Source organism: Podarcis liolepis, assembly GCF_965112155.1.
Source record: "Podarcis liolepis genome assembly, chromosome: 9".
Lineage (NCBI taxonomy): Eukaryota > Metazoa > Chordata > Lepidosauria > Squamata > Lacertidae > Podarcis > Podarcis liolepis.
In genome coordinates, this window is record NC_139564.1 from 58219272 (window position 1) to 58245136 (window position 25865).

General features: G+C 43.4%; 1 protein-coding gene across 1 annotated transcript in view; it reads left to right on the forward strand.

Moving 5' to 3' along the window:
* Positions 1–2363: 2363 nt before the first annotated feature.
* The window catches only part of GRXCR1 (glutaredoxin and cysteine rich domain containing 1), a 53526-nt gene continuing 30024 nt past the window's right edge, over positions 2364–25865 (forward strand). Inside the window, exons 1-2 of the mRNA XM_083460120.1 lie at positions 2364–2417; positions 2729–3350. Coding sequence (XP_083316246.1) covers positions 2955–3350 — 396 coding nt within the window. The 5' untranslated portion in view covers positions 2364–2417; positions 2729–2954. The remainder of the gene's footprint in view (positions 2418–2728; positions 3351–25865) is intronic.

The window sequence follows — 25865 nt, forward strand, 5'->3', positions numbered from 1 at the left end:
AAGAATTCAATATAATATAATTCAACATATAAAAACACTGGGCCTGTAACTGGCTAGATGCAGCCCTTGGATAGCAGGACTCTATTTCCCCCCACAATTTTTTTTATTGATTTTCCACATTTATCACAAAAATGACCTAACAAAACACACAACAAAGAAAAACACATTACACTACAATAAACTAAACACAAAAAATTCTTTCTTCAAATACCTAATTCTCATTACATTGATAATTGACTTCCTCAAATCCCCTCTCACTGAATTTCATTATATCACCTGTATAGCAGCTCTCCAAATTCATATTTCTACTAATATTAACTCCTTTCATTTACTAACCGCGTCTCCTTTATTAATTTTCTATTCCCTAGTATTTACTACCACGTATTCTTATTCTATCCCTAAGCCTATTTATTATTTCCAAGAATTTTCTGTTTATTTTGGAAAGCAGGACTCTAAACCTGACCTACTAGACCAGATTATAACGCTTCTGGCTGTTGCTTCAGGGAGGTCCCAAAGCAATTTCCTCCTTCTGCCTCAGCAGGACTATTAATTGTGATCCTGAACTTACTGAGGTGAATCAACACTTGGATCCTTGTCCAAGGTCCTGACTTTGCCCGAGTTTCCACTATCTTTCTTGGGCCTTCATCTCCCTTTAGTGATGAAAATTGAAATGGATCAGGACATTCAAGAATTAAGAGCTGCAGAGTTTCTCATTGTGAGCTTGGTAATTTTTCCTCCCACGGGTTACTTGTTACCTTTTTAGCCCGGTAATTATGGGATTTAGTGCCGTCACCAGGAAGAAGACACCCTAAGCATGATTAAACTTCAACAGTTCTAACTCCTGAGTAATAATTATCACAATACTGCATCCAAAGCTAAACTCACCTTTGTCTGAGAACATGTCTGCAGTGTCAAAAGGTCTGCCAAGAAGGTCAGTTTTTCATAGACAAAGATGTGAAACTGGCATTCTACAAACACAGATGGGTACAAATGCTTTTAACTTTGAGAGTTTATCAACACATGAGAAAACAAATGTCTTTTAAGATGGATTCATACAGGATGATGCTAAAAAGTTTGCATGATTTGAGTGATTGAGACCCTTTTTTACTTTAATGGTACGGTTTAAGCCTTGAGATATAAGAAGCTGAAGAGCAGAAGAGTAGGTAAAGGTAAAGGGACCCCTGACCATTGGGTCCAGTCATGACCAACTCTGGGGTTGCGGCAGACATCTCGCTTTATTGGCCGAGGGTCATGTGGACCAGTATGACTAAGCAGCTTCTGGCAAACCAGAGCAATGCACGGAAACGCCGTTTACCTTCCCACCGGAGCGGTACCTATTTATCTACTTGCACTTTGATGTGCTTTCGAACTGCTAGGTTGGCAGGAGCAGGGACCGAGCAACGGGAGCTTACCTCGTTGCGGGGATTCGAACCGCCGACCTTCTGATCGGCAAGTCCTAGGCTCTGTGGTTTAACCCACAGCGCCACCCGCGTCCCTAGAAGAGTAAGTGCTATATATTTTTTATATAGTTTCAAGAAGACTTTTTATATAGTTTCAAGAAAATAGTTTCAAGAAGACTAACAAAAAATCTCTGTAATAAAATGTTTAAAATATATAGAAGAGTAGGTGCTATATATTTTAAACATTTTATTACAGAGATTTTTTGTTAGTCTTCTTGAAACTATTTTAGCTTCTCCCAGCACCCCCCTGGTGTATTTCCAAATGCCCTTTGATTTTGGCAAGCAGCAAATCCAGTTCATCACAAACGAAGCAACATGTTATATTGAGGTACTGTATGTGGCTTGTGTTATAGAGTCACAAAGGCAACATTAGACAAATGCCTGCTTTCACTCAAAAATTGGCGTGGGGTTGGGGGAGAACCAGAGAGAGGGGTGGATGGAATGAGAAAAAAGGAATGGGGAGGGAGAAAGGTGGTGGTGGTAGGGAATGAGTCCAATGGGACTTCCCTGTGAGTAAATATGCATATGCACCATTGCACAAGGACAAGGCAAAGGCCGTTCCCCCAGGAAAGGGCAGCTGAGTGTTTTGAAGGAGGTGAGAGTGGTGAAATCACATACATGAGATGGCGTCAAAACTACCCCAACTTCATAGTGAGTCAGTTTACCAGATGATAATAGCTGCCACTGGGTGGGTGCGATGGGAAACTTTGGTCCTTGGGATGTCATTGGATTCCAGCATCCAACATCTCTGGCTGTTGGCCGTGCTGGCTGGGGCTGATAGGAATTGGAACCCAACAACATCTGAAAAGCCAGAAGTTCCCCTCCTCGGCTCTAGAGCATGTTGCCTGAGGACCTGTTCGCAACACAGCTGCCTCGTTTGTGACGAGCCAGCTCGCCACAGACTGCAAGCGGCCATTTGAGCAACTTCAAGAAGACCCGGCTCAGAAGGTGTAACAGGTAACTGGCCTAAGATTGCTCCACAAAATGTCATTTGAGGATGCCAGCTTGAAGATAGCTCCAAGCGGCAAGTGGGGGACCTGCTAGCAGCTGTCAGGAAACAGGAGCTCAGGAAGGTTTCTACATTTCCTCTTTTCTTCACTTTATGTCTCTATTATGCTGTGAAAACTAACATATATGTCTTAGAGATATCTTAAGCTGCTTCTTTCTTTCAGCCTTGGACTCTTTTTCTTACCACCACCCCCCCCTTCTGACACTGAGGAAAATACACAATGGATCGTGAATATTTAATTGTTCCTCTCATTTTACAGGTTTTAGTTTAAGGGTAACCATAGCACACGCCTGCATCCATTATTAATTGCTGAACAGCTCTGTCGCTTCTTCGGACTCCACTTTCCTTTCGATGTTCGCTTCATATGAGCGGTGGCGCCGTCAGTGGAAAACAACTTTGATATTGTTTTAAGTGTGAGAATCTGGCAAATGCGATGACAACCTAGACCAGTAGGATGTAAGCGGCTGATTTCGGCGGATGGGACAATGTTTAAGAGCGACAGCAAGGGCGAGGGCGAGAGGCAGGCGAGGAAAGTCCGATTCCGGGTCGCTTCTTCTCACAGCGGGAGAGTGCTCAAGGAGGTGTACGCCGACGGGGAGACCTCTGACTCATTGGATTCCGAGTGCACCAGCAGCTCGGAAACAGACCCAAACAGCAGGCTGAGTGAATCGGACGGGCCGCACAACGGAAACCTTGGGTTGGAGTGGGATGAGAACGAGAAGGTGGGCGATGACATGCTCATTTTCGTGAGAGCTGCCAAAGAGAGAGGATTTGGCACCAAAAGAGTCAACATCCTCAGCAAAAATGGCACCGTTCGAGGAGTCAAGCACAAAGTCAGTGCTGGTCAAGCCCTCTTTGACAATTTAACAAAGGTATTTGAGGTAAGTGAAGCGGCTTTGCTCCTACTCTACAACCTCTTTCTGTCTCCACTTTCAAATTATCCCAAAGCATGCGCCATATTTTTGTCTATAAACGCTCAACATTCAGAGTTCATAACAACATCCTAGAGATTAATTCCTAAAACGAGAGCTCCTTTTGATCTAGAGGTCAGCCTTTGATATCTTTGCAACAAAAGAAAGAAATAAAAATAAAAATTGACATTACCGGAAGCCTGCAGGCTAGATCGTACCCCCAAAAAACCTCAAAGGGGAACACTCTAAAGGTCTCTGGAAAGATCTTCACCACATGGTGTATTAAATATTCTTTTCAAGCACTTTTGGGGTATGTAGTTAGCCCTGCTCAGGTGATCAAAATAATGTGTCGGGACTCAAATGGTGTAAGGGTATTGGGGTGAACTCCCAGGCTTTGCTCCAAAAGCCCTCAAGTCATGGGGAGAATTCTAACCACGTTCACTAGAATTCTCCCCACGATCAGGAACTGTACAATCGAGACTCCAGATTGCAGAAATTATTCTAAACATGTTCAGTGGAACTCCATGAGAATCTCCTCGCAGTCCTTCATGCTCGATACCTGAAAGGTCAGGTCAGGTCAAAAGGGGGCGGGGCCACTGCACATGGGAATGCTGGGAGTGGGACAGATAATGGAGAGTTTAAATGATGCTCCCTTTGGAAGATGCCATCTGAAATAGACATTTCATTTAAAAATTGGCCTTGTCAAAAATATTTCCTTTTTATATCAGGTTCTGATGTGGTTCATCAGTCCTGTTTTTAATGATCAATTTCAATATTGTAAAAACATGCTTCTCACAGAAATGACATTATTATTATTATCATCTAGCACTACAACTGATCTCAGTAATTCTTATAATCCTCTAAGGTAGACTAGCATTATTATGTAACAGTGGATACAGGGAGCAGAGCCAATAGTTTGTAACTTGCCTAAAGATTATCTAGTTGGGTCCTAGCAAAGGCAAAAATTGAACTGTGGACTTTTGGGTTTGTAGCTGTGCCACTATGCAATTTGAGATGTAAAGTAAAAAAGAGTAGTGCATACTTGTCAGCAAGATTTTTCTTACATGTAGAAATTTTGTCGTGTTTGAAGTGCTCCTTGCTGGTGAAGAATACGAATTCTCAAGGGAGATTTCTTCCTTCCTTCCTGATCAACCTGTTCTGGATTTTAGCCCTAGCCCTGGTGATATCCAACTTGAATTAACCCCTGAAAACCATTGTTGGTTTTTACAAGCAGGAGTTAGATGATCTAGCCTCAGTCAAGCACTTTTCAGACTTACCCTTTTAATGGGACAATTAAATACATGCCTAAAGTTGCAATCCTCTGCACATTTACCTTTCCTTTCTTCCGAGTAGACATACAGGCGATTGCATTGTCACCCTCTGCCACTGAAGTCCAGAGGACTTAAATATTCCGAGGACTGGCTGAAACATGTCCATCCTACCTAATGGTGGGTTGTATCTGGTGCTGTTACACACCTGACACAAAGGTTACCATCAGTGGAACAGGGAGGGAAGAAACTTTTGGTGATTCACCCTTTCTACTACAGACTATCACCTCCCTAAATCTGCTCCAGACGGTTGGGGGACCCTCCAGAGTAAATTTAGGGGGCTGCAGGTGGGAGGGGACACCACTGAAAATTACCTCTCTCCCTGCTCGGCTAATGGAGGCCCTACGATCCCTGTTGAATACAAACCAGTAATTCCTGGTGAGATATACTAAGGTTGCAAATAAATTATTAATCCCTCTTATCACCCTTTCCTTCTGGTGATTTTCAGGTTGAAAATAATGAATGCTCTTTGCATGTCATATTAAGTCTTGAAATGATTACGTATGTGAAGCATTAATTTTGGACTTCTGAAAACGGATTAAGAATGGAAATGTGTCATAACAGCATAGTCATATGATATAATTTTAACAGCTTTAGGCAATTGTTTGCATCTTTACATCTTCCTTATGTAAAAAATGCATACTTGCAAACTCCCACCAACTTGTCGCACCAAGAATGTTACCTTTGATAATGAATAATGGACACACAAAAACACTTTAGTAGAGGGGAAATGAAAACTGAGTTAGAGCTCTCTGTCTTAATAAGACCCTCTTCTCACTAGCTGCAGGAAAGGATTAAATTGCTTCATTTGAATTTTTCCCCATTCTGAGTACTTAGGCTGCAACCTTCTTTGTACAATAAATTTCAGGACTCCTAGAGAAAGAAGCCAATTGAATTCAATACATGTCTACTCAGAAGTAAGTCAGCTGAGTATGGTGATGTGTGATTATAGCCTGAATGTATGGTTTCTTGATATAAAATCCTAATATTTGTATACTGAGGAAATAGAAAAATATATCTCAAAATATCAATTTTTAACTAATTACATTTTTCTAAATCTCATTTTTAGCCTTTAAATGTTGAGTATTATTCAGTTCGTTTTATTTACATATTTACAATATTATATACCATTAATTAAGTGGAGTGCAATGAGAAATATATTGAAACAGTATAAAATTCAACACACACACATATATGCATGCAAATTATAGCACATCAAAGACACCCCACACAGGGCTGTTTGTGTTGCAGGGAAAGCTTGAGTAAATGGGAAAGTCTGCAACAACTGTCTGTAACTTAGTACAGAAGATATGCATGCAGTGTTCAAAGGGAGGCAGTTTCATAAGATAGGTGCTGCTATGCAGAATGCCATGATGAAAGTTGATGGGCAGATGTCCTGCAGCAGAATCTCTGGTCAAATGCAGTGGTCAGGCTATAGTCAAATGCAGGAGACCAGGCTATAGAAGCCCCTTCAAAGTTGATAGGCGTCTTGTGATTGATTATGTGGGGTAGGTCTTACTTGGGCTCCTCCAATATTTTGTTCAGGTTGGAACCCCTGGACCAGACAGTTCCTCAGGTAGTAATAATCATAATTTATTATTTATACCCCACCCATCTGGTTGGGTTTCCCCAGCCACTCTGGGCGGCTTCCAACCGAATATTAAAAACACAATACAGCATTAAGCATTAAAAACTTCCCTAAACAGGGCTGCCTTCAGATGTCTTTTAAAAGTAAGATAGTTGCTTGTTTCATTGACATCTGATGGGAGGGTGTTCCACAGGGCAGGTGCCACCACCGAGAAGGCCCTCTGCCTGGTTCCCTGTAACCTCACTTCTCGCAATGAGGGAACCCCAGAAGGCCCTCGGAGCTGGACCTCAGTGTCTGGGCAGAATGATGGGGGTGGAGATGCTCCTTCAGGTATACTGGTCCGAGGCTGTTTAGGGCTTTAAAGGTCACCACCAACACTTTGAATTGTGCTCGAAAACATACTGGGAGTCAATGCAGGTCTCTCAGGACTGGTGTTATATGGTCTCAGCAGCCACTCCCAGTCACCAGTCTAGCTGCCGCATTCTGGATTAATTGCAGTTTCCTAAGCTACCTCATTGACTCTGTTAATAGTCAAATGTAACAAGAAGTGACCTGAGCTGAATATATGAATTCCATTCTGCATCTAAAGACAAACACAGCCACTTTATTAAGTGAAACCGGAATGAGCACTCCAGTGTGAATGTGCATCAGGATGCACAGCACATCAGCTGCATTCCTAAAATATATATGCAATAAAATTAAGTGGGTGAGTGGATGTGGTCTTGATACCCAACTATTCACATAGAATTCAAAGCAGACAACTGCACAGAGAGGCAACTCACAGCTTAGGCGGAATCACTATGTAATATGCAACACTTTCCCTATTCAAATAGGATCAAAGAAAGGATCAAGCAACTTTGGATTGTGCAAATGGTTCCCAAACCTATGTTCTCTGAGGTTTTTCCTGCTGCCTCCGCTTGAAGATCTTGCAGGGTTTGTAAGCAGCTCATCAGCTCAGGGGTTCATCTACTCAACATCTAGGCTAGGGCAATCTTCTGAAGGGGATTGAGGGGACTGTGAGAGAACCAGAGAGGTAGTATGTGGGGCATTTTTAGTTTCTGGAGGTAGGAGAAAGCCAGCTCAGATAGCTGGTTTTGAGTTGGTTCTCTGTTGTGACTCTGCATTTCAACAGCTAGCCAACGCACAGTATTTATAAAGTAAATCTACTTGGAAGATCTACTGGCAGTGGTGTAGCAATGGTTGCCAGTGCCAGGGGCTGTGCAGAGGAGGGTGGATGGGTAGAGGGAAACGGATGGAGTACGCATGCGCATTCAACTGTCTGAAAGCGTCCACGTCACTCAGGAGAGCACAGCTATAGAGATAAGAAGAGTCATTCTGTTGCCTGGAGAGGTTACTTCCTGGTTCGCATGAAGAAGCCATTTTCAACAGAGCCCAGCAACGGAAGTATTGAGGCAGCACTGGGTGTTGAAATTTTGTGCCCCCCAAACAATTCTGCTCCTGAGGCAACCGCCCCTCTGCCCCCCAAACTATGCCACTGTCTACTGCAGAGTCCTATCAGCAATACACATGTAAGACATATTCCTCAACAAGTGGTTTGAACCTATGCACAGAGCTAAGATGGCTCTACTGTCACAGAGGTCTGTGAGTGGGACAAGGCTGTAATAGTTTTCCATAACCTGTCTTCAGCTTCTTGTTTTCTCCGCCGAAACTTTCCCCAGCTCATTGACAGTCCAAGTACCCAGCTGATGGCAGGATCAAGTGATGTGACTTGGATGTGTAAAGCAGACACCATAAATTAGTCTGAGCTTTCATATCTATTGCTGTCAATGTCTCTCAAAGGTGATGCTTTTCAACAGAGGGAGTCAACACATTCCACTGAGAGCCATGAAATGATGAATACACACGTGCAAATCAACCCAATTATATGATGCTCCTTTCTCTAAAGTAATGAACAGAGAGCATTCGTCACATAACCTTTGAACAATATTTATGGAATAAAGTAGTCATCTGATTTCAGAAGCCCAGGGGAAAAAAATATCACACCTAAGATCTGAACCACCCAGTCAGAAAGATATTGATTTCTGATCCTCTGTCATAAAGCTGCCAAAAATATGTCCTCAATGGGGAACTTGGATAATAGATGGGAAACTTCAGAGAGCCAAATGTGGCCTTCAAAGCCTTCCAACCTGGCCCTCAGGGCTCTCCCCTGTGAAACTCCCTTTTCTTAGATTACACCCCTCACTGGTTCTGCTTTGCATCCTCTTGGAGTGTCTTTGCCTGGTTGGTATGTGTCTTTGAACTCTAATAATGTGTCTTAAAAAGCAGAGACATCACCTTGCCGACAAAGGTCTGTATGGTTAAAGCTGTGGTTTTCCCAGTAGTGATGTATGGAAGTGAGAGCTGGACCATAAAGAAGGCTGATCGCCAAAGAATTGATGCTTTTGAATTATGGTGCTGGAGGAGGCTCTTGAGAGTCCCATGGACTGCAAGAAGATCAAACGTATCCATTCTTAAGGAAATCAGTCCTGAGTGTTCACTGGAAGGACAGATCGTGAAGCTGAGGCTCCAATACTTTGGCCACCTCATGAGAAGAGAAGACTCCCTGGAAAAGACCCTGATGTTGGGAAGGATGGAGGGCACAAGGAGAAGGGGACGACAGAGGACGAGATGGTTTGACAGTGTTGTCGAAGCTACAAACATGAGTCTGACCAAACTGCGGGAGGCAGTGGAAGACAGGAGTGCCTGGTGTGCTCTGGTCCATGGGGTCACGAAGAGTCGGACACGACTAAACAACAACAACAACAATGTCTCTTACTTGTTTGGATGGAAGATAAAGGTGTGTGTGTGTGTGTGTGTGTGTGTGTGTGTGTGTGTGTGTAGAAACTAGTCTCTTGTATAAAGGTAAAAATTTGAATATGTTGCCCTGCCTCCTTTTGCTTCTGGCCACGACTAGCATGTGTCCCCCAGAATGCTGCCCAGAGGAGAATGAGACCCTCAGACTGAAGGGGAAAAAAGTTCCCCACCCTGTCCTAGATTTAACTGGAACCGTTTCTCTTAAATAGGATCTCTTGGGCCTAACACTGCTTCAAAATTCTCTCTTACTAAAAAAGGTCCACATGGTTGACCTACTTACAAATTCTCTTTTCAACTAAAAACACGAGGAAGCTATTTAAGATAGGAGAAGGCGACAAAAGGCAGAGTTGGGCTGCATTAGCAGGCCATTTAAAAGGTAAAAGGTAAAGGGACCCCTGACAATTAGGTCCAGTCACGACTGTCTCTGGGGTTGCGGCGCTCATCTCGCTTTATTGGCCGAGGGAGCCGGCGTACAGCTTCCGGGTCATGTGGCCAGCATGACTAAGCCGCTTCTGGTGAACCAGAGCAACGCACAGAAACGCCGTTTACCTTCCCACCGGAGTGGCACCTATTTATATACTTGCAGTGCATGCTTTTGAACTGCTAGGTTGGCAGGAGCAGGGACTGAGCAACGGTAGCTCACCCCGTTGTGGGGATTCGAGCCGCCAACCTTCTGATCGGCAAGTCCTAGGCTCTGTGGTTTAACCCACAGAAAGGCAACGTGAAGAGTCTTAGAAAGGACTATCATTTTTTTTTTGTCAGCTGAATTTTACACACATATACAGTGGTACCTCGGGTTACATACGCTTCAGGTTACAGACTCCGCTAACCCAGAAATATTACCTCAGGTTACGAACTTTGCTTCAGGATGAGAACAGAAATCGTGCTTTGGTGGCACGGCAGCAGCAGGAGGCCCCATTAGCTAAAGTGGTGCTTCAGGTTAAGAACAGTTCCAGGTTTAGAACAGACCTCCGGAATGCATTAAGTACTTAACCCGATGTACTACTGTACATGTTGGACCTAAAAGGGTGTCCCCACATCTTGGCGAGGCTTCAGGTGTTGGAAATATTGCAGGAAGGTTAAACAGATAGATACTGATATAGACAGTGTCTTTCTTCTAGACAAATAGGTGTTGGGACTCAACATGAAGTTGTTACAGCAAGTGCCACAATTTCAAACAACACCAAAAAACATGTGCCAGTACTGCGTACCCTTGAGTACCCCCTTGGGGGGAAAAAGCACTGGATATAGATATATACAGGTGTGCATGAGTGAACCGCCTTTTCTACCACATGTCAGTTCAAAGCTGTTAAGTAGTTGAAGGACTTCAGACAATGCAGCTGCATTTGCCCTCAATGATGTGACCAAACCTGACTCAAGTGGTCTGCGATGTCGTCATGGTCACTATGTGATGCATTTTTTAAAAAAAGGCAACCCAAGCAGTAGCGTGTTGTTGTTGTTTAGTCGTGTCCGACTCTTCGTGACCCCTTGGACCAGAGCAAGCCAGGCCCTCCCCTCTTCCACTGCCTCCCGCAGTTTGGTCAAACTCATGCTGGTAGCTTCGAGAACACTGTCCAACCATCTCATCCTCTGTCGTCCCCTTCTCCTTGTGCCCTCCATCTTTCCCAACATCAGGGTCTTTTCCAGGGAGTCTTCTCTTCTCATGAGGTGGCCAAAGTATTGGAGCCTCAGCTTCAGGATCTGTCCTTCCAGGGAGCACTCAGGGCTGATTTCTCTAAGAATGGATACGTTTGATCTTCTTGCAGTCCATGGGACTCTCAAGAGTCTCCTTCAGCACCAGAATTCAAATCAGTAGTGTACTGAGGAGCTAAATGGTTTCTAATACGGATGGCACAAATATATACACAAAAGGATGGAAAATAGATTCTTGCGGGGGATGGAGAGGGTCTGCATAACTTTCATGCCCTTTCAAATGGTCAGTTTTGGCTCAAAAATAATTTGGCATGCCACCAGCTTGCACAAAGCAGATGTGCCAGGACTAGAGCCTTCAATATTCCAAGAAGGCAACGCTACTGCTGCCCCATGGGGGTGTTATTTATCCCTCCTGACTTGCCTTTTGATTGCTGCTGGTGTCTGGTGTGGAAAAAGTTGCTATGGCAACCCCTCCCCCCTCATCTTCTTTTGCCTGCTTCAATGAGAAGGGAAATGCAGTTGCCATGACAACATCTTTCCACATCCTCCAGGCAAAGCAGCTAGAAGAAAAGGTGACGTAGCAATTTCATTGGTGGCCCCTTTCTGTGGGCTTTTGTGCCTTTGGGACTGAGAATGAGGGGTTCTGAGCGTTGCCTGGCTTGCCATGCTAAACCAAAGACGTGCTGGGCTATACGTTATCTTTCTGAAACCAAGAGAGGCCTTCTCTTCCAATGGAAGGACCGCTGTACTTGGAATTAGAAATCTGAATTCAAATCTCCGTTGAGTTGACTAGACTAGTCAGCTTTTGCCAAAACACTGCTTTTTAACCACTGTTCCTCTTCCTTCGCATGAAAATAATAGCGACCTTGCTTATCTTTTAAAAAAATACATTAGTTGCAAATATAACAGAATGAAATAAAAAGAGGATTAATGTCAGCTCACTGTACAGAAAGGATGAGCCATCAATCCTAACTGAAATATATATTTTTTATTAAAAAATTGTCCAGTAGCACCTTAGAGACCAACTAAATTTGTTCTGGGTATAAACTTTCGTGTGCATGCACACTTCTTCAGATACCAGAAGAATCTGAAGTATCTAAAGAAGTGTGTATGCACATGAAAGCTTATACCCAGAACAAACTTAGTTGGTCTCTGAGGTGCTACTGGACAATTTTTTAATTTATTTTGACTGTGTCAGACCAACATGGCTACCTACCTGAATCTATTTTTTTATTGATTTATTAAATTTGTATACTGCCCTTCATCCATAGATTTCAGGGCAGTTTACTATATACTTGGGTGTCCGAACTGATACCAAGACAAGATTGATGAAGGTATGCTCAAATGCAGATATACAGTGGTACCTTGGGTTACAGACGCTTCAGGTTACAGACTCCGCTAACCCAGAAATAGTGCCTAAGGTTAAGAACTTTGTTTCAGGATGAGAACATAAATCACGTGGCGGCGACACGTTGGCAGCGGGAGGCCCCATTAGCTAAAGTGGTCCCTCAGGTTAAGAACAGTTTCAGGTAAAGAATGGACCTCCAGAACGAATTAAGTTCTTAACCCAAGGTACCACTGTATATATATTCAAATGCAGAGAGAGCATGAAGATTTCAGACTACTGAGTAATGGATGATCGGTGTTTATTCTTCCAGCCTCAAAGTATCAGTCTCTAAGGACTCACAGGGTGCACTTTCATTGTTAGTCTCCCGCATTGCAGGAACTTCATTTAAAAACCTGCGAATATCTGCAAATATAAAGGATTTTTCCAAAACAAAATTAATTTCTGACTAGAAGGAAGACAACACAGGACACACCTGCACCACATGCCTCAAATAAGTATTATCAGCCTTACATCACCAGCAACTATCTGAACCAGCCCATTCCTTCCTAGGTGGACTGGGGTCCAATATACTTGAAACATCCATTTTCTAAATTTGAACCATTAAAAGTAGTTGCTTGAAAACCGTGTGCAGCATTCGGATGGAGCCTTGTAGATTATTCAGTCAGGTATTGAGGCTGGAACCTTAACCATGTCTACTCAAAAGAAAGTCCCATCAAATTCTTACTGCCAGGTAAATGTGGTTAGGATTGTGGTCGCAATCCAGGTCATATAGGAGGACTGCAGGCTATACAGTGGTACCTCAGGTTAAGTACTTAATTCGTTCCGGAGGTCCGCTCTTAACCTGAAACTGTTCTTAACCTGAGGTACCACTTTAGCTAATAGGGTCTCCTGCTGCTGCCACGCCGCCCGAGCACAATTTCTGTTCTTATCCTGAAGCAAAGTTCTTAACATGAAGTACTATTTCTAGGTTAGAGGAGTGTGTAACCTGAAGCGTATGTAACCTGAAGCGTATGTAACCTGAGGTACCACTGTATTTCAGAAAGGGAAGAATCAACATTTGGCAAGAACTTGCTTTTGTACACAAGCAAAGCCAACTTATGAAAAAGATACGTCATCTGAGAACATCTTTTTTCGAAATATATCCTAATGACAATTGTGGTTTTTATCAACTGCAGAAGAAGCAGGCAATTTTAACAATTTGGGGCAATGAAATTTGTGCTTTTGGCATGCGTACCTCTGAGCAAGAGTGCATACAAGTGGGCTATAAGTAGGGATGAAGGAGAAAGGTGATTCAGTTCACATTTAAAGGCAAAGCTATATAATCTGCATGTTCCAAAGCAATGAATCAAAACACAGCTGCCCATTGGAATTCACACTTCTCTGAATTTTGCAGTTCAGTTCCCCACCCAAGTAAAATGTAAAAAAATTGCTTATATTAGGGTAAAGTGTGCATATAAATGCACACATTCATGAAAATAACATAAAATGCATTGAATTAGGGGGGAGAACTGCTTGAAAAAAATGTGTACGTTTGTGAAAAATGCACAGGAAAATGTGTTTATAGGGCGACATTGGCACTAAAACGCTTGCAATTTTTCATGAAGATTTTTTAAAAATTGCAAATTGTTACAGAAATGTGCAGCAATGGAGAGAAAATGAAATTGGAAGATTTGTTCCCCTAGCTCAGGGGTCTGCAACCTGCGGCTCCAGAGCCGCATGCGGCTCTTTTACACCTTTGCCGCGGCTCCGGGGCAGATACTAGCGAGGGGAGGAGGTGCATTGTGCGCCCCAACACTCCCCACTGTGGTGGGCGCTGTACTGGCTGTGACGTCGCATGGGGGCGGTGCGTGCGTTAGTCACACACCGTCCCGACGTCACCTTCCCGCCCGCTGTCAGGTCGTGGCTCCGGAGATATATTTGTTTTAAATGTTGCAATGGTTTTGCGGCTCCCAGTTGTTGTTTTTTCTTCGGAAACGGGTCCAAGTGGCTCTTTTTGTCTTAAAGGTTGCAGACCCCTGCCCTAGCTGAAGCTCCCATGGGTACTGGCTCTTTGTGGATCTTTCTGTGACTCTTGCAGGACAGTTTGGGTGTGAGGTGTCAACATCCTCTCTTGACAGCTCCTGATCAAGGCTTCCTGATACCAGATCTTGTGTGAGCTGAGCGCAGCTAACTTGAGCTGACTTTCATAAGTGAAACGGAATCAACTGACCAGTGCAAGTTCTACAGATATCAGCGGGAACACAGGAAACCTACCCCGGGATATATTAAACCCTAAAGTTATGAAAATGCTTGCCAGTTGTATAAGGAGCTTAGTAATCTTAGTCAAGTGCAACCCACCCAAAAAAGATTTGTTTCTATATAGTCCGCATGTTTCCTGTTGTATGTGCATTATTTTATAAGCTGAGGGATGCTAATGCTCTTTTTATAGACTTACAGGCATGGGTTCAGTGTTGTCTGAAGGCCAGCTGAGCAATCAGAGAGAGATGATGGAATCTAGACACATATAAAAAATGCTGTGAAAATGCTTTTAAAAAAAAAGCGCATACACACACACACACACACACACTGGTACCTTGGGTTAAGTACTTAATTCGTTCCGGAGGTCTGTTCTTAACTTGAAACTGTTTTTAACCTGAGGTACCACTTTAGCTAATGGGGCCTCCTGCTGCCGCTGCGCCGCCGGAGCACGATTTCTGTTCTCATCCTGAAGCAAAGTTCTTAACCCGAGGTACTATTTCTGGGTTAGCGGAGTCTGTAACCTGAAGCGTATGTAACCTGAAGCATATGTAACCCGAGGTACCACTGTATGTGTGTGTGTGTGTGTGAGTATATATATATATATATATATATATATATATATATATATGCAGGTTTTGGTGTCTTCGGGTGTCTTCCCGTGTAAGAGTTGGGGTGTCTAGGCGACGTTTCGACGAGGTCTCACGAAGCCTGTTACTGGAACAGAGCTCCATTGTACACCTTACAGTGCTCCATTGTACAAGAAGCCGAAAGCACCAGCCTGAAGATGACGAGTGAGACCTCGTCGAAACGTCGCCTAGACACCCCAACTCTTACACGGGAAGACACCCGAAGACACCAAAACCTGCATATATATATATATATATATATATATATATATATATATATATATATATATATAAAATAACAAAAATCCAACATGCACCATAATATTATATTATATTATATTATATTATATTATATTATATTATATTATATTATATTATATTATATTATATTATATTATATTATATTATATTATATTATATTATATTATATTATATTATATTATATTATATTATATTATATTATATTATATTATATTATATTATTATATACCAAATAGCAATACCACTTCAAATAGAAATCAATTACATGGCCAATTATAAATTTTGTGTGGCTTCCCACATGCTGTCCTTCAAGGTTTGAATATATTGAATTTGCCGTAAGCCCACCATCGCCATCTAGTGTCAGATTTGTACAATGCACGTAAAATGTTATATTTGCAGCTGTATAGCTGAGTCCATGAGGTGAAATGCAACAGTTGCTCGAGTTTAGCGGAAGCTTGTAGTGCAACAGCCTGTGCACAGAAAGTACTGGGGCTACAGCAGGCTGTTGTGCAGCCAGACATAGGAACCATATTGGCTTCTTGAGCCTTTTTTTTTTTTTTTTTTAAAGCCACTAGAACATAGACTAGATTAAAAGCTAGAAGCTAGAACTAGACTAGAACATAGCTAGGTGACTTTAAACTAATGTGATGTTGAATTTCTTCCTGAGAGTGGACTTCATTACATTTCCTACTTTTTTAAATACGGAAACATTACAGACTATTAGCATCGGTTTAGTTCTGCTTCTATACAAATTGCTCTGTGAATTGTAAGCACAGGATCATGCTGCTTCTACATAGCACATTGAATATTAAACAAGTGACTGTCTAAGCAGATGTTATACAGTGGTACCTTGGTTCTCAAACTTAATCCATTCCGGAAGTCCGTTCCAAAACCAAAGCGTTCCAAAACCAAGGCGCACTTTCCCATAGAAAGTAATACAAAATGGATTAATCTGTTCTAGACTTTTAAAAACAACCCCTAAAACAGCAATTTGACAAGAATTTTACTATCTAATGAGACCATTGATCCATAAAATGAAAGCAATAAGCAATGTACTGCAGTCACACAATCAATAAATCAATCAGTATCTGAACAGGGTTCCACATAGTCACAAAAACAAAAAACCCAAAAAGCAGCAAAAACAAAAACGCAAAATAAATAGCAAAAACAGACCTCAGCGTAACACTCAAATTGGAAGTGTGGCACTCAAAATGGAGCACATTTGACTTCTGAAGAAAGTTTGCAAACCGGAACACTTATTTTTGGGTTTGCAGTGTTTGGTTTCCACATTGTTTGGGTACCAAGGCGTTTGAGAACCAAGGTACCACTGTATTACCATTCAAAGAAATGGTAGCTAAGTTTTGCATTCTTTGGATTCTCTCTCTCTCTCTTTTGCTAGACGGTATTATTAAGAGGGGGATGCGGGTGGCGCTGTGGGTTAAACCACAGAGCCTAGGACTTGTGGATCAGAAGGTCAGCGGTTCGAATCCCCGAGACGGGGTGAGCTCCCGTTGCTCAGTCCCAGCTCCTGCCAACCTAGCAGTTCGAAAGCACATCAAAGTGCAAGTAGATAAATAGGGACCGCGCCGGTGGGAAGGTAAACGGCGTTTCCGTGCGCTGCTCTGGTTTGCCAGAAGCGGCTTAGTCATGCTGGCCACATACCCGGAAGATGTACACCGGCTCCCTTGGCCAATAAAGAGAGACGATCGCCGCAACCCCAGAGTCGGTCACAACTGGACCCAATGGTCAGGGGTCCCTTTACCTTTTTATTATTAAGAGGGAGGCATAAAGACAATAGCATAGATGATATATGGAAGAGGAATAATTAGATCTTGCTTATGAACAAAGAAAAAGTCAGAGTTGGGCAGTGATATGGAATATTCAGGCATATAGGACTTACCATTTCATTCTGATCCTCCCCTTTATTGCTAGTAAGCAAAAGGAAAGGACCGTGAAACAGGGTACCATCACTCCATCTTCTCATAACCAATCCTCTGGATATTTGCTTCCAAATGTAGCTTGTGGTGTAGGTTCTCTGCCTTGCAGGCTCTTAGAAAGAGTTGCAAGGCAAATCTTTTCCATTTGTCCTTTAATTTCGCTGACTGCCGACCCTCCCCATCTTAGCTGTGGTTTGCATTGTTAGTAAAAAATCTTGAAAGCTGGCTTGTTAGTTTTCTTCTTCTTCTTCTAGGTCGGTCTACATTTTGTGATTGATTCCATGTTTTATTATTTTATTCTTTAAGTAGATTTTTAAGCACAGATGGGATGGCCATGTGTCCTGCATGATCTAGTTGAGATTCCTGCATTTCAGGGGGTTGGATTAGATGACCCCCCCGGAATTCTTTTCTGACTCTACCACTCTATGATTCTGTGATTCATTTCTCTGCTTTTGTTTCCTTCACTGCACATTTCAACACTTTCTGAGTGAAATGTTAAAAAAAAGAAAAGGGGGGGGGGGGAGACAAATTAAGCAATAGATTCAGGAAAAGGAGCCATGGAACACTTCATAGTTTCTCCCCTCCGAAAATCAACTGAAACCTCGTGAGGAAGATGCTCATTTCACACCTGACAGGAAAGATGACAAAAAGCCATCTGGATAGCTAGCCTATGCAGTAGAAAGCATTTTAACACCATCGCTCTGGAAACGAAAGGGATATTTCCACCTGTATTTTCAGAGAAAGATGCCAACCGTATCATGAAAAAATAATGTGGTGAGCGTGTGTAAGATTTGCTGTTATCTGTTTCTTTACTAAGGACTCGTTCTCAAAACTGGCTCATAAATAGAATAGGACTGTAATGGTCTCCTCGCCCCCTGCTTTGACATATGAAAGGCAGAAATTTTCATGCTGGGAAAACCTGTTTCATTTCTGCCTAGCAATGACTGTTTAAAAGACCACAAGCTCTGCTGGAAGTGGTGCTGGGAGGGGGCGGGGAAGGGAAGGTTGGCAACTCTGGGATTTCCACACAAAACTGTGTGCAACACACAAGAGCACAACTCATAATGATAATGATAATGATAATGATAATGATAATTTATTTGTACCCCACCCATCTGGCTGGGTTTCCCCAGCCACTCTGGGTGGCTTCCAACAAAGATATACAGTGGTACCTTGGGTTAAGTACTTAATTCGTTCCGGAGGTCCGTACTTAACCTGAAACTGTTCTTAACCTGAAGCACCACTTTATCTAATGGGGCCTCCCGCTGCTGCCGTGCCACTGGAGCACGATTTCTGTTCTCATCCTGAAGCAAAGTTCTTGACTTGAAGCACTATTTCTGGGTTAGCGGAGTCTGTAACCTGAAACGTATGTAACCAGAAGCGTATGTAACCTGAAGCGTATGTAACCCGAGGTACCACTGTACATCAAATGATGGCAAGACAGGAAGTAGTTTCCTTATCCATGACAACATGTTTGCTTGGGAATGAACTCATTGAAATCCTTTCCTGGAAGGGAAGAAACAAGGCTCGTCCTTAATTTTGAATATTTATTTGGGTGCCTTACAAGTGGTTAAAGGGATGCAGGTGGCGCTGTGGTCTAAACCACTGAGCCTCTTGGGCTTGCTGATCAGAAGGTCAGCGGGTCTAATCCCCGCGACGGGGTGAGCTCCCGTTGCTTGGTCCCTGCTCCTGCCAACCTAGCAGTTCAAAAGCACATCTAAGTGCAAGTAGATAAATAGGTACTGCTCTGGCGGGGAGGTAAACGGCATTTCTGTGCGCTGCTCTGGTTTCACCAGAAGCTGCTTAGTCATGCTGGCCACATGACCCGGAAGCTGTCTGCAGACAAACACTGGCTCCCTTGGCCTGTAAAGCGAGATGAGCGCCACAACCCCAGAGTCGTATGCCACTGAACTTAACCATCAGGGGTCCTTTACCTTTTCTTTCTTTTCTTTTTTTTTACAAGTGGTTAAAATGTGGATCCATTAACAGACTACAGTGGTACGTTGGTCCTCGAACTTAATCCATTCTGGGAGTCCATTTGACTCCTGAAACCATTCGAAAACCAAGACACAGATTCCGATTGGCTGCAGGAGCTTCCTGCACTCAAGCAGAAGCTGTGTTGGATGTTCGGCTTCCGAAAAATGTTTGCAAACTGGACCACTTACTTCCACGATCACAACTGCAGAGAGGAATTTTGCACCAGGCTCCCAGCCGTGGCATAAAGTCAATCTAGGTGCATATTAGAAAGTTGGCTATCACTTGGAGCCCTGGACAGTTCCTGATGTATTTCCTCCACTACCTCTGAGGCGGCGGTTATTAATCCATGGACCCTGGTCACATTTGCTAAGGCAATCGGGGGGGGGGGTTCTTTGTCAAAGACAATTAAATCTGTCTCTGTTTGTCTGTGTGTCACGTTTCCCTTGAGAGGAGCGTCACTTGGTAATGGCTGATCGGGTTCCAGGTGGGGTAATGGATGGTGAATTTCAAGATCAACCAAGGGGCTACTGGAGTGTCCTGTCTTTTGACTTATCTAGCTTGGGCTGGCGTTCTTTATGTAACTGGCCTTTTTGCTCTAAAGTTTTCCAGGTTTGCGGTGTTTGGGAGTAGATTTGTTCAGCAACTAAGCCATTCGGGAACCAAGGTTCCACTGTTCCAGTAACATTAACACATCATGTTTGGGTTATTATTTTTTAAAGTTCTTACCCTGGGTTGGATTGTGTGCACTCGAAAAGATCCGAGTCTGTTAAAAGATGCAGTTGGACAGTGGGGAGACGCACACAAGCTGCCAGTTTGTGTCTCACTCCCTGCTCCAAACTGCATATTTAGGTAAAGGGACCCCTGACCATTAGGTCCAGTCGTGACCGACTCTGGGGTTGCGGCGCTCATCTCACTTTATTGGCCGAGGGAGCCGGTGTACAGCTTCCGGGTTATGTGGCCAGCATGACTAAGCTGCTTCTGGTGAAGCAGAGCAGCGTACGGAAATGCCATTTACCTTCCTGCCGGAGCAGTACCTATTTATCTACTTGCACTTTGACATGCTTTCGAACTGCTAGGTGGGCAGGAGCTGGGACTGAACAATGGGAGCTCACCCCGTCACGGGGATTCGAACCACCGACCTTCTGATCAGCAAGTCCTAGGCTCTGAGGTTTAACCCACAGCGCCACCTGCATCCCAACTGCATATTTACTAAGGTATAAACACTAACTGAACACTGTAGAAGGCTCCGGATTTGATTCAGGGCCTGGATCTAGGTCAGATTGGCCTTGGGTCAGATTAAGGTTAATCTGAAGTGCCAGGACCCAAATTAGATTGGGGGGGATACTTAACAATATAGCCCTGCTATTTTGACTGCAAGCTTCTATTTTAACAGTAAGCATCTTAGGGCAGGAGCCTATTTCTTTTGCTAAGATTACTCTGCAACCCCCCCCCCATACTTATTTATAAATAGCCCGCAGCAGCCTCTTCGTAGTTGATGCAGCAAGAAATACCAATTGCAAATGAAAGTGTCAATCTACAAATTATTTTTAAACGTGAGAACATTGGAGGTTTTAAAACAGAGCACTGTCAGGGATTCTTTAGCTGTGATACCTGAGTTTCAGGGGGTTGGACTAGATGTCCTCTTGAGTCCCTTCCAACTCAACAATTCTATGATTCAATAAGAAGTTCTATCAAACCTAAGATGACTAAAACTAACACCATTGCTCATCAGCTCCCAAACTCTATTGGTCAAAGTGGATTCTCATGAAATCAGTGGCACTTGCTTCCTGTAAATGCTCAAAATATTTTATCGCCTGCTGAAAGTTCCCCCCCAAAAACATTATTAGATAATTAATCTGATTCAGTGTTGGCCATTTGTCATTTTAGAATTTTGCAATGTTTAAATTATTTCATTGTATATGACCATGATTTTTTTTAAAAAAATGCGCTAATGGTTTATGAATATTTAACCCACGTGCCACCCCAAGGCATTTCACTGCCTGGAAAGGGGCCTAACAACAACAACAACAACAACAACAACAACAACACCTTTATTGCCAATGTACAACCCAACATACACTACCTTATGAGGTAGGTCAGGCTAAGAGATAAAGACTTGCCCAAGGTGATGCTTTGGGCTCTACCACCGAGTGGGGATTTGAACCCGGTTCTCCCAGGTCGTAGTCCAACATTCTATTTTTTTAAAATAAATTTTATTCAAAATTATAACAAAACATATTTTCCAAAAACATATTCTTATTTCCCCCCATTTTCCCTCCCCCCATAAAGCCCATCCCCCTACCCCACCCCCCGACTTCCCTCAGTTCCAGTCTTTGGTTTCTCCAATAATGCTATTTTCTGCATGTTACAGAGTTGTATAGATCCTCCAGCTGTTTAGCTTATTATTATCAGTAAAAAAATTGTGAATGTTTATTCGTAGTCCAACATTCTAACCACTGCACCACACTGGCTTTGTTGAAGGACTGAGATGTGTGTGGTCTCAAAGTTTACCTGCAGCCAGGTAGTGGAGGATGGTCATTGTGGCCAGTGCTGAAGTAAGATTCAACTGGCGGGCCAATCCTGGGATCATAAGAACAGCCCTGCTGGATCAGCCCAAAGAGGAGAACCAGCAAATGCCTTTGGGAAGCCTGCAGGTCTCCATCTTCTCCTGTGCCTCAGGCAGCAAAATATCTTGACCCTGACCTCTGCAGCACTTACAGATTTTGCAGTTGTAAGTAGGGCTGGGCAATATCTGGTTTCCAGCGTCACAATATATCACCAGCTAAACATCACGGTATATTAATATATCACAATGTCTGAAATAAAGATGGAACTATGTAGAGGCGAACAGTAGGGCTGGCCGATATTTGGGTTTCAACATTGCGATAAATCACCAGCTAAACATCGCGATATACCGATATATCACAAGGTCTGAAATCAGGATGGAGCTATGTAGAACCATTGGCTGGCTTCATGGTTTTACCCACATTGTGACTTTTGCATAGCACAGAAACATGCACATCATTATTCGCGACATATTGCCAGGTCAAAAATTTTGAAACCGTTACCATGATACAGACTTCAAACCAGTTTTGGATGATATAGTGATCTATCATCCAGCCCTAGTTGTAACATCCTAACTACTCTCCCAGGCTAGGCACTTTCTCACCTGATACCTTGCTAAAAGCATATCCGTAGTGCGACTTTTCTTTTCATTGCTACCTAATGCACATTTGCCTCCTAGAACCTCTCCTTTGTGTCTTTTGCTTTATTATTCTTGCTAGGAAAATTTTCGTTCGAGGAAAGCCTTTCCCCCAAGGTAGCATGCTTTAATGAAAACAGAGGACACGTTCAAACATATAACGCAGAATAGCACATATAATTGGGGGACGATGAAGATGATCCATGTTATTTAATTTATTAATGCTTGTAAAGCAATTTGAAGATGAAAAGCCCTCTCCACGTTCTCGACATGATTAAATGATGAGGAACAGTTGGGAGTTATGGTTCCAATTATGTTAAGTACGCTGCAAGGCCATTGGGCAGCCCTGAGCTCTCTGACGGTTGACTCTAGCGCAGCTCTATGCGTTACTAGAGGAGAATATGCGTCTCTTTCTGAAGTTCTTGCACTTTTGAGTTTCCTCAAAGATACAGCAGGAGCACTGCAGTCACAGGACTGAGTCAACACTTCATCAGCACTTTGCTAATCTAAAGATAGCCCAACGACAGAGCATCTTTTTGCCTCATTAAGGGCACAGCATGCAAAGTCACTAATGTGACGAGTTTCAGGAAACCTTTTACATGAAATGCTAATTGGGTACCAATGGAAAATGCTGGACTTTTACTCCTTTTTTAAAAAGTAAAGCTAGTTATTATTTTCTTTAATGTTATAGGAGTCGTTCCAGCAGAATTCAGTGGGGTAGAACTGTGCTGTATATCTGACCCAGAACGACATGGGCTCCTTTAGATATTCTCCAGACCAAGGGGAGGGAATCCGTGGCTCTCTAGACATTGCTAGACTACAACTCCCATCACCCCGGGTACATTTTCCCCACCCTTGCTCTTGACAAACAGTTCAGCCCATGGAAAAATGGTTCTAGGACTACAGTTGGGGGAATGAATGATTGATTGCTGCTCCACACAACAAAATTCTACATACAGAAAGCCAGCAGGAGCCTATAATTCTTACTTTCGGTATTCCAGTTTTCTCTGTGCAAGAATATTTTTAAAAATATGAGGAGTAGGAGGAGGAGGAGGAAGAGGAGGAAGAGGAAGAGGAAGAGGAGGAGGAGGAGGAGGAGGAGGAGGAGGAAGAAGAAGAAGAAGAGGAGGAGGAAGAAGAAGAAGAAGAAGAATTTTGTTTGTATGAAGCATTGCTGTCCTCTCTCAAATGAATTTGTATATCCAGTGATGTCTGGTGACCATCGGGATTGATAGTGTGAAAGGCAGGGAGGCCAACAGTAGATCGTACCAGAGCCAAAGGCAGGCAGAACCAGCTAATTCTGGTTCCATCTCCACCATCTTCCCTGTTGTGTTTTACAAAGGCATCACTGAGACTAAGGGGGAGGAAGGTGACAGCCAGTATATAATCTGGACAGGCTGCATAAGAACCAACTCCTTGGGGCTGAGGTCCCTTTCCTCCCCAACCATAAAATATTTGAGGGGACTGCTTCCCCAAGTTGATAGGCATTTCCATTCAAATGGTGTGCATGCACTGTGTCATGTAATTGATTATGTGGGGTGGGGCTTAACAGGCCCCTCCCATTATTTTATTCAAGTGGGCACCCCTGACTGGTTGTAAATAAGATGGCAGACAGGTGAAGGTGGCTGAGAGCAGTCCGATACTGGTGGGGCAGTGCCCCATTCACCTTAATGGGCCAGTCTCCCCTGCAGAATAGGTGGCCTACTTCAGCTGAAATTGACTTGCACTTCAAGGGACACGAACGTTCTTTGTGTCATTTTCTTAGATGCAATATTTTCTGCTGGGTTGCCAGACTAGGTAACCCAGAGCCTTCTTCTTTAGAGTAAGATTGTCTTCCATAAACACAGTTTTAACAATGAGTCCGTAAGTGACCGTGGAGGCCAATTCTGGATCCACACGTCCTTCCACAGTGCAGACATGGGTTTCCAGGCAGGAGTTGATCACAGTGAGGGTTTGCCAAGCGTGCCTTCCTCTGAGTGCGTTTCTCCCTTTCGTCCTGAGTTTGAGCATCTTCAAAACCCATGACACCTTTGGTAAAGGCTGTTCTGCAATTGGAGCGCTCGCAGGCCAGTGTTTCCCAGTTGTTGGTGTGTATACTACATTTTTAAAGATTTGCCTTCAGAGAGTCTTTGAACCTCTTTTGTTGACCACCAGCATTATGCTTACCATTTTTAAGTTCAGAATAGAGTACAGTGGTACCGCGGGTTAATTACTTAATTCGTTCCAGAGGTCCATTCTTAACCTGAAACTGTTCTTAACCTGAAGCACCACTTTAGCTAATGGGGCCTCCTGCTGCTGCTGCGCCACCGGAGCACTATTTCTGTTCTCATCCTGAAGCAAAGTTCTTAACCCAAGGTACTATTTCTGGGTTAGCGGAGTCTGTAACCTGAAGCATATGTAACCTGAAGTGTATGTAACCCGAGGTACGACTGTAGTTGTTTTGGAAGATGATAAGCAGGCATCTGAACAACATGACCAGCTCAGTGAAGTTGATGTTGAAGAATCACTGCTTCGACACTGGTGATCTTTGCTTCTTCCAGTACACTGCCATTAGTTTGCCTGTCTTCCCAGGCGATGTGTAAAATTTTCTGGAGACACTGTTGATGGAATCTTTCGAGGAGTTGGAGATGGTGTTTGTAAGTGGTCCATGTTTCCCAAGATTTATCCTCCCTTTAAAAGGGTTTATACAGCTGTTGGGATGGGAGACTGCACTTTTTCACAGAGGGGGGGGGGAAGGGTCAAAAGGCATCAAGAGGCAGCGGAGGAGAAACTGAGCCAACACCATCAATATGCTTTTGGGACTACCTGCCTGTGAGGGACGGCTGGCCAATCAGGTGCTGCACACCTTCATGGGGCTGCTGACCCAGCCTCTACCTCTGCTTCTCCATACCTGCTGGCAAGAATGTAGGAACCCCCACCTCCCCAGTGACTACTCAGTGTGGGCTGCCAGGTCCTCTGTCCTACTCCAACTCTCACCAGGGGCACCAGCCAATTTAATGGCTTCTTTAACCCAGATATACTGGCCTTGGCCCAGTATACCTAAAGGTGCATCTCCACCCCCATCATTCTATCCGGACACTGAGGTCCAGCGCCAAGGGCCTTCTGGGAGTTCCCTCACTATGAGAAGCAAAGTTACAGGGAACCAGGCAGAGGGCCTTCTTGGTAGTGGCGCCCGCCCTGTGGAACGCCCTCCCATCAGATGTCAAGGAAATAAACAACTATCTAAGAAGACATCTGAAGGCAGCCCTGCATAGGGAAGTTTTTAATGACTGATGTTTTAATGTATTTTTAATCTTTTGTTGGAAGCCACCCAGAGTAACTGGGGAAACCCAGCCAGATGGGCGGGAATAAATAATAAATTTATTGTTGTTGTTGTTGTTGTTGTTGTTGTTGTTGTTGTTGTTGTCCATTATGCCATCTAAACTGGAGGAGCAAATTAAGTCTCAGTGATTAGCAATCATACTCCACCAAATTGTTTAGAAAGGATATTGCAAAAATAAAATAAACATGCAC